The sequence below is a fragment of the Montipora foliosa genome, chromosome 2 (genome assembly GCF_036669935.1).
Source record: "Montipora foliosa isolate CH-2021 chromosome 2, ASM3666993v2, whole genome shotgun sequence".
Taxonomy (NCBI): Eukaryota; Metazoa; Cnidaria; class Anthozoa; order Scleractinia; family Acroporidae; genus Montipora; species Montipora foliosa.
In genome coordinates, this window is record NC_090870.1 from 53,925,934 (window position 1) to 53,935,553 (window position 9,620).

Below are 9,620 nucleotides of genomic sequence, written 5' to 3' on the forward strand. Positions count from 1 at the left end.
TTTGGCATGTGGTCTCCTTGACGTGGCATACTACCAAAAGTTTGTCTCAGCGTGCCCTGCGTAAATTGGGCCATCTGACCTAACTGGGATGAAATCTCAAACATGCTGCCAGTTTTAGAGGTCACGGTGTTAACTGAAGTTTGTGCCAATTGGCCACCCTGAACATTTGTACCAGGAAAGCTACCAGTTCGTGGTCGGGAAACATCTCCCGTAGCTTGTCTTAACTGTATTCCTTGCAGGGGTAAAATAGGTGTGGTCCCAGTTTGTGGGTTAGAAGTCTCTGCTGGAAATTGAGTCACTTGGCCCCCCTGAATAATAATTGCACTTGATGGTCCAGTCCATGGGGCTGATGATGACGATACAACAGAACTGGCCACATGATCTTGCTTCTGTATTCCATGACTTGATGATGTTACAGGTGTACTTTGTGTCCCTGAAAAGCTGTGCTGTGTTCCAGTGGAAGAACTAGAAGTTAATACTGCAGGTGTGCAGGACAAGGGGTGTGACAAACTATTAGTGCTTCCACCGGTGTTAGCAACTACTGCAGATGCGCCCATACTGGAAATCCCACTCCCTGTAAATGATATACCAGTGAGATAAGAAGTGAGACACAGGGTATTACCATGAAACTCCATGTAATAGGATCCAGTTGCTGGAGGCACAGTTTTTGTCAATCCCAAGTTACTGCCCTAAAAAATGATAGGTTGTCATGCTCTTTTAACTGGTTTGGCACCAACATTGGTTTGAGCACCCTGCCTGAGGCCTGAGTCAGCAAGGCAGAAATAAGGGGGGGGGGGGGGGGGGATGACCTGGCAAATTGGTCAAAACAAACTGGGGTTACACCCTCCTCCCTTGCTTCAACAAAGAATTGACCTTTAAATTTGACAAGAAGGTCACACAGCTCGGCTTGCAGCTATCCAACTCAGGTGGTTCATGAGTTGTACTATTAAGGCCCTAAAAATATAAATGGAAAAATTTAGAGAGAAATGCAGTTTTTAGATAGCACAGTGAAGAAAAGCATTAATTTGGTGCTAAGAGAGGTTAAACAAACCGAGCATTTTGATTGCACAATGATTAAAAAAATTCAAAGATAGCCAACCAAATGTGAGACTCGGATGGTGCAAAATTTGGATATGTGATTTGTGATATGGATGTGTTTCCTCTGCACGATGATAAATAATGTTATTTCAAAACCTGGTGTGTAAGGGGAAATAGATACCGGTAAGTGAAGGAAGGGTGAGGTAGGATAGAAGCACTAGTCAAGATCAGGGAGGGATAGGAGAAGTAGAAAGAAAGAAGCAAAGAAAAGATGCCTTCTTTTGTCTTGTTCTTTTTTCATCCCCTAAAAAACCAAGCCCCTGTTTTTTTTAACTACACCCCCAAAGAAGGAAACATCCCTTTAATTTTTAAAAAGTTGATGAAAAAAAAAAGTTTACAAAATTTAAACTGGTTTGAAAAAAATTCAAACCAAGAAAATTTTTAAATTATAACATACAGTATACAATGTACAACGTGATTGCCTTTCATAGACGCCATTTTTCTCCAATTTAATGGCATTCTGACCATTCATTGCTTTAGGCGACAAAAAACTAGGAGTAATCATTGATTATGGAGTGCATTCATTGCCAAAACAACACAAGCCAAGATGCCATAACGATGATGTATTTACATAAATCTTGAACATCTATCAAAAGTACTGGGGGTATGAAGCTAGTGGAAGGTGGCTAACAAAGGGAGGTTTGGAGTAGAGGTGATTATGTCACAAAAACTAGGATTTGTGAAAATCTGGAATTTGTTAAAATTGTCTGAGAGACTTTTACTAAGAAATATCTCTCGCTAAAGATCGGCATTAGTGCAAATTGACTCTGTACGAACAATCACGAGGTGCATGATCATCAGTTGCGCATATAACGTATCAAAACTGCGATGCACATGCACGTATGACATAATTTGAGATGGCACTGAAAGAGCAGATGAATGACAAAAACTTGCTATTTGAGCTCACCCTATGCACACGACACCCAACATTATAAATTGCGCTTTTCTAATGTCGAACGCAAATATTATTGATACAAACCTCCAAACTGAGAAAGTGACGGTTGAGATCCTTGAAAGTGACCAAAATTTCCCTGATCTGCAACACTAGGGCCCTGTGTAAACTCACTAAAGTCCTCCTCATGGCAATGTAATTGTTTCAATGATGAAGCTGCTTGGCTTCCTTGAGTCGTCATATATCCTGTCCCCCACTGGCCAGCCGTAATGCTTGAATGATGAGCTGTACTGCCTCCTGGTCTTGAAACTTTTCAAAAGGTAAAAAAGTTGGAGGTCTGTAGAGCTACATATGGGTCTCAATAAATGAAGGGATACACACTGTGACTCAGAATAGGGATACAAATAACAGAGAGCAATCGCTCCAGAAGAAAGCTGTATTGTCCTGCTAAATAATACATCACTTCCACAACATAAGCTGTGTTTGTGGTTCCAAGCATTGACCTACATCTGAGCTACCATTTTCTTCTGTGGTTGTTTTTTTTATAAATTCTTTGGTTCCAGAAAAGAAGTTGTTTCATTCAATGCAAAAGGAAATAATTTTTTTATTACTTTCACAACATACTGTAAGCATTCATTTTCAGGCCAACCATTGAACAATAAAATAATTATTTCATTATTCAATGGTTGGCCTGAAAATTAAGATCAGTAGCACATTACATGTGTACAATCAGAGTGACACAAACTCCTTCCCAAATATCTTCTTTATTATAAGCCGTACATTTGTAAGATTTCACACAAATAAGGGTAACATGTTTGTCAATAAATATGCAAAGTTTCGTGAATATTCACTGCACTCTTATTTTTGGCGAAATTTTTGTTTGACAAAATTGATTAAAAATATGGCCGTCACGCGTAACATTTACCCAGATGAAATGTTGTTCTATAAAAAATATATCTAGACCAAAACGCCCATTATCGTTTGGAAAAATCTTAAAATTACAAGGACCAAACATACTTTCAACCTAATAACTCAACTTTTCTAAAACTAGAATCTGTATGGTTAAAATTCCAAAAAAGTACCTCGTAGTTAGGGCGTCACGATACTGCTCTGAACTTCTGCAGTTAAAATTAAGGTTCCCAGACAAGTTACAAAAACGAGGTGAAAAATAAAAATACCACCGCAGACGGCGTTCTCACTTTCTGGGGACTCTTTCCTGAAAATATGAACAATCTAGGACCATTCGCTCCAACGCAATAAGAAAAAGTCTGAATCTGAAGCCTTGTGAAACGCTCCATGGTTTGATATGCCATTAAAAGCATCAACGAAAGTCAAACTCTTCCCAAATGCCCGCAATGGATCCAAAACCTTCGGATTGCCGCCACATTTGAATCTCATCTCAAAACGAACGTTCATGAGCATTTCCATGTTAAAATATAAAGTAGGTAGCTCGCAAGAAGAGTTTTTCTAAATCTTAAGCCTTGTGAAACGCTTCTCCATGAGTCTCCTATTACATGTAGGATTTTCTCGCAAGAAAGACAGCGAAACAACATGACCATTTCGCCATGATTTCGGGCAATTCCTTCCATGAAACATCAACATGTGCCCTTGGTAACCTCCCAAGAAGGTTCCAGAAGCTGTTTGTTACGTAACAACTCCAAAAATAGCCGTGAAAACCTCAAGAAAAGCACGTGTTTTAAATGCAAATGTCCCTTCGGGTTGGGTCACGTTCGTTACGCCAGATGGTTTTCAATGGACACAATGGAGCATGAGAATAAAGCAGAATCAATGAGAAGATGGAGAAAAGAACAAAAGGAAAAAAAAAGGCTATCAACAAAGCCCACTACGAAAAAAACAGAAAAAAGCTGATATGTTACCCTAAAGTGTGTAAAATGTACTAGTTTTAGGATGCGCAATGTATTATGGGTAAAAACTAAGATTGCTGACTTGGCAAAAAACTTTGGATTATATGATTGTTTCCTATTAATGGCGATTTTGCTGTGATAATTACGAAGTGTTAATATGAATTTGGACAGATTACTAGATATTTTACAAAATTAAGAGGCCGCAAAGCATCATGGGTATAACTTAAAATGTTGTCTACAAAGCTAAAACCAAGCAAAACATAATTATTTCGGCTCTTAGTGTGTTTTACTGTGCAAATTAAAGTGTTATCATGACTTTGGAGAAATTTGTAGAAATTTTGCATTTTTGATATGTTACACAATTGTACGTGTCTATTGTGCTACTGATCTTAAATAAATGCTTATGTTGAGAAAGTAATAAAAAATTATTTCCTGTAACAGTAAGTCTGAGCAATGACGACAGAATGGTTAGCTTCCAGGAAGACCTCTATTTAATAAGTCTTGTTTTAACAATAAAAGTAGTTTTAAAATCTTTAACTTTGTCTGGAACCAAACATTGTATACCAAATGCAAATGAACCTTTACTACTGTACAAAAACACCTGAACCTTGGGCTTTCTGCTCCGAAAGGTTACAAATGGGTGGGGAGATAAAGAGGGCCAGTTCACAAACAAACCAGTCAAAAATACTTTCATTTTTTTTTAACCTGTTAAAAGACAAAATGAAATGGTACATCTAGATAGGTTATCAACCCATTAGGTACTGGAACAACTGTAAAACTGTTCATGTGATTGCTAGTGATCAGTTTTTCCACAAATTACCTTGTACCTCACTACACCTTTTCCTTTGGAATCAGAAAGATTACAAAATTTAAATTATGATACAATCTTCACTGGCCTAAATGTAACAAGCCACTGGGTAACACTCACAAACATTGGATGGTATACTCGTAGCAGGCTTCACACTGGAGTCACTGCCAAGCGATCCAAGCAAATTAGACATGGGAGATCCTCCGCCCTTACTGCTTTTGCCAAACAAGCTATTAAGTGCATTGGCATTTGTTGGTTTCCTGTCGATGAAAGACTGTTGCAGCTTCCTCTTCTCAGCTTCAAGTTGTTTCTTCTTCATTAGCTCTTCCTCTTTCTTTAACTGCTCCTCAAAACGTTTTCTTTGTTGCTCCATTATCTTTTGTTGTTGTTTTGGAAATTGATGTCCCAGCTGAACATTGGGAGGAAGTGCACCAATTTGCAGTCCCATTTGCAAGTTAGCTCGAGGGACCATCTGCACCTGAGGCCGCATCTGAGGCCCCACTTGTTGTATCTGAGATCCCAGTCGTGGGTCCATCTGATTCACCCTTGGTTGTCCCATTTGAGGACCCATGGGGGATCTGTAACTAGGAAACGCCTGAGAAAGAATTATAATGTTAATAATAACAATTAAAAAATCATTTAGTTACTACATGTATGAGCATCTTATGTGAATGACCAGATGTACATGTACATTACAAAATCTTTGTCAGTGATAATTTAAAATAAAACCTTCTTTGAAACAACCTTAAATTAATGTGACTTTAAAATGCTGATATAGATCATGCTGTGGTTCAATTTTTTTCTTGGTTTGAAATTTTTCTTACCAGTACAATAACGTATTTTAATTTTTCTTTCTCTAATATTCATTATCATAATATGAAACAAAGGAAAAATCAAAATTGAAAAAGTCTGACAAATTTTGAATTAAACATACAATTGAACCATAACATATGCAAAGCCTAGAATAAAAAACCTAACAAACAGAGATTTAACAAGATGTGCCTCAAGGTTGATCTAAACACTATTATTACATTAATCACTGTGAGAACCTCCCTTGGTAAAAGCAATTATATTGCATGCTTATAGTAAAAGCTCATACACTTAACGCAAGGCTACTGCCTGAGAAAATTTTAAAGGGGCCCTCAGAGCTAAACGCTGAGAACTTAGGAGCCCAACATATGAAGTGAAAGGTGTTGCTGTGAAAAATTAAGGCGCCCAGAGTTATTCTTTGGGAGCCCCAGGCTACTGGGCTCCTGTTAAGCAACAGCCTTGGTTAAGGCATAAGAACTAGGATACTGTTGCCGTAGCCAGTCATTTCTTAAACTTCCTAATATTGGTGCCCCAGTAACAGAGAAGTGCGTAATCATCATTGACGACACATTATTAAATTTTCAACCTCAGTTAATGCATTGCTCATGCTCTGATTGGTTCACTCAATCTCAGTTATCAGTTCGTATACATGTACCTTAGTTTGTGCTAAGCGTTGCTACGCTAAATTTGTTTCTCTAGAAAGCGAAGTTTCTCTCTGAATAAAGTAAAAAAAAAAACCTTGTTGTGGAAAGTTTGGATCAATTCCGACGTTTAATAGAAGTACGCAAAAATGCAAGAAATGTTTTTGTGCTGAGTCTGCGTATGTCTGACCACAAGGTATTACACAACATTGCATCTTCATCAATTTTAAAAATGTTTTTGCTTGTATTTCGTACTTCCAAACTTTTGGAGTTTAAGGAATTATTTAATAAAACAATAATTTTTTCCGCTTGTTGGATACGAGACTGGTTATAGCCATCTTGGCGCCACGCACCTCATTGGCTATTTACCATCTCATATACAATGCACGCTCATGGAATAATTGTTTTAATTAACTTTTATGGTAGCCTTTGAATCTTACCTGATTCTGCTGAGGTGGAAATCCTTGGGGACCATGAGGGAGATTTGGCTGAAACCCCGCCATCGGTGCCTGTCCCGATGCTTGCATTACACTGAAGTTAGCTGATAAAATATATTATTAAAGGGGCTATGTCACATTATCTTAGGGTGTTTGGGGAAAATGTTTAGTTTGTCATGAGTTTAAAAGTTGAAAATGGTAATGTGGAATTCCTTTCCTGATCAAATTATTGTTACCTCATAAACAAGATGATTCTGAGCAAACACGACCTTCATCCAGGTGATTTGCCATAAACTTGGAAAACGTCAGGCCGCTTTTTTTTCAAAATTAGGGCTGCAACGATACATTGTCTCACAGTATGATACACATCTCGATACAGGTGCCACGATACGATACATATCTCGAGAAATCATTACATAAATAATTATGTACAACGAGAAGACATTTTCCGATGAACAGCGTGTTTTGTCTGTGGGTGTGCAAGACTTTGTCAGCTGACAATTAACGCAATGTACGCATCTTGAAAAATACGTGGTGCAAATGTTAGTGTTAGTTATCTGCTATGTCTGTACGTGTCAGATCAGAAGCTATATGAAGCAAGGATGGAACTTTCTTGCCCCTTTGTTTAATAACTAGCTATGAAAGGGTTATTTAAAATTGCGTAAGGAGTCATTAAAGACAGTGATTTCTGCATCGTGATATGTTGCTTAAATATCGATATTCGTATTGTGGCAAAAAATATCGTGATTCGCTGCTGCACCGGTGTATCGTTGCACTCCTATTCAAAATGCAATCCATTTCAATCTTGCCAGATTCTGTCCATCCATGTTTCTCTTTACTTTTGCTGTATTTCTTTTAATATGTTGTTCAACAGTTTTAAGTGGTTATTGCAATGTTTCAATCTACTTTTTGGGCATTTGGGTGTCAAGAAATTACATCATTTTGCGTGAAATAGACCCTTTAACTTGTGGATGTGATAGACAACTTGTTTACAAAAGGGTACTTCGATCAATATATCAACCAATGCATCGATCAAAAAATTGATCATTATTTGATCAACACTTGAGCGACACGCGACTGACATGTCAATCAACTGTCGACTGATGTATAGGTTGAGCTTTGAGGTATCAACCCTGATGATATCGGTAGGTTATCGGTCAACTACTGGTTGCACATCGGTCAACTATTGGCAGAATGTCGGTCGTGTATCATTCGATAGTCGACTGAGAGTCAACCGATAATGTCAACATTTTGCAGATAATTTATTTCAGTGTTTTTATTATCACTACGCAACCAGTGATGGATCGATACTCCATCAAGTAACAAGTGATGTACTGTACCACATTTATGAAGCTGGCAAGAAATAGGTTTTCACGTTTGTGACTTTCCCCTCAAGGCAATTTTACCTAAATTACATTTTTCTACCCTTTTCTATGGTCCAACTTGTGAAAACCTACCTCTTATATACCTATGTATACTATACATTCCCCGACTGCTGCTTGCTTGACTGACTGTGGCCGCTATATTGGACGGCTAACAACACTACGTCAATCAAGTGTTGGTTAAATGACGGTGAATGTCGGTAAAGCATCAGTTGCTTTTCATGGAGACAAGCTATCGATTCTCTGTTGACAGTCGATCGACATATCGGTCGCGCGTCAGTAGAGTGTCGATCGAGTAATAATCGGTATCTCAACCGATGCATTTTTTATGTATTGATCTAGGTACCCTGGCTAAAAGATACATGATCCAGCTGGCTAATTCTTAATGACTAAATTATTTGTAATAGAAGTGCATATAGCTATCGATGGAGCTAGTAGACTGGCACACCACTCTAGATAGATAGATAATTTAAAATGTTAAAACATTTTAAATATGAAAATAAGGATAGCGGTAATTTTAAAATTTGTTAAAATTGAATGTAATTAGAAATTTATCGGTAATAACAAATTGTGTATCAATTTACTATTACTGTAAATCTTTAGGAGGCTATACTGTATGTAACAACTTTCAAGAAAGAAACATTCAAACTACAGAGTGGTACAGGTGTACGTTGTGGCTACAGAAGAAACTCTTCCCGTGCAAAAATAACTGTGGCCCTTGAGGGAGAAATTTCCTTTTTAATATTGTGTACTTAATCTTCTCAGAGTAAAATGGGTTCTTTTCGAGGAAACATAAAAAAGACCAAAATGCAATATTATTTTCTACGACAATCAGTGGTTAACAAAAAGACGAGGCCTAACGTTTTTTAACATTTTCGATCTCTGATACCAATCTTGGGGAGAGAGAGATATATAGAGAGAGAGAAACAGATGTAAAGCCATTGCTGCATACAACCTGAATTAGCCGTCAAAAACTACAATAAACCCTATTCTCTTTAGGTCCATAGCACAACTTACTTAACTCTTCAAAAGGCATACACCGAGTCAGAAAAAAAAAGGCTTAATTATATTTGTTAAGCTTAACCTTCCATTTTGATTTAAGCCTTACAACGCTACTTCTGTTGAAACGTGCTTATCATGTGCTTACCTTGATTTTGAGTTGGAAATACCTGCCTTGGATTATTGAAGTTATTGAATGCCATTTTTTCATCTTTTTAAAAATAAAACTCGAATAACGCAGTTAGAGGCTACAAATTACTGGGAACACAACCAAACTCAAATGGAAATAGGGTTTACTACGGTGTATAAGCGACATGAAATCCAGCCTTTTCTCGTGTCGGTCCCATTCTCCCTGAAAAGGAGGCTACACAGGACAGGACCCTAACCTCCTCTAACCTACCTGTACAATCGTGGATAAAATAGATGGGAAATTTGTACCCCCCTCCCCCCTAATCAAGGATGGGAAAATGGCGCGTTTTGGCTTTTGCGCGGCTTCATCCTTGATTTGGAAGGGGCGGGGGGGGGAGGGGGTGGGGGTTTGCTGTTCCATTTTATTGTGTCCAAGATTGTAGCCTGCGATCATGACCTCCCTCCCTTCTTATCATCTTTGGGAAGTAGGGCATGATACATTTCCTATGCGTATCGCATGTGAAAAAGCCAAAATTTGGCTTTTTTGTCTGATTGCTCG

The 9,620-nt window shown here is 38.0% G+C and overlaps 1 protein-coding gene across 2 annotated transcripts in view; it reads right to left on the bottom strand.

The window, feature by feature from the left end:
* LOC137993562 (synergin gamma-like) overlaps positions 1-9,230 on the bottom strand; it is a 24,092-nt gene extending 14,862 nt beyond the window's left edge. The window contains exons 1-5 of one of the 2 annotated variants that reach the window (XM_068839493.1): positions 9,081-9,230; positions 6,555-6,655; positions 4,784-5,258; positions 2,078-2,299; positions 1-574 (exon numbers count right to left, since the gene is read on the bottom strand). The exon at positions 1-574 is cut by the window's left edge and continues 320 nt beyond it. In XM_068839493.1, the coding sequence (XP_068695594.1) occupies positions 1-574; positions 2,078-2,299; positions 4,784-5,258; positions 6,555-6,655; positions 9,081-9,135 (1,427 nt within the window). In that variant the 5' untranslated portion in view covers positions 9,136-9,230. Of the gene's footprint in view, positions 575-2,077; positions 2,300-4,783; positions 5,259-6,128; positions 6,223-6,554; positions 6,656-9,080 lie in introns of those variants that run through there. The other variant, XM_068839494.1, reaches the window with a different exon arrangement.
* Between the last annotated feature and the right edge of the window lie 390 nt (positions 9,231-9,620).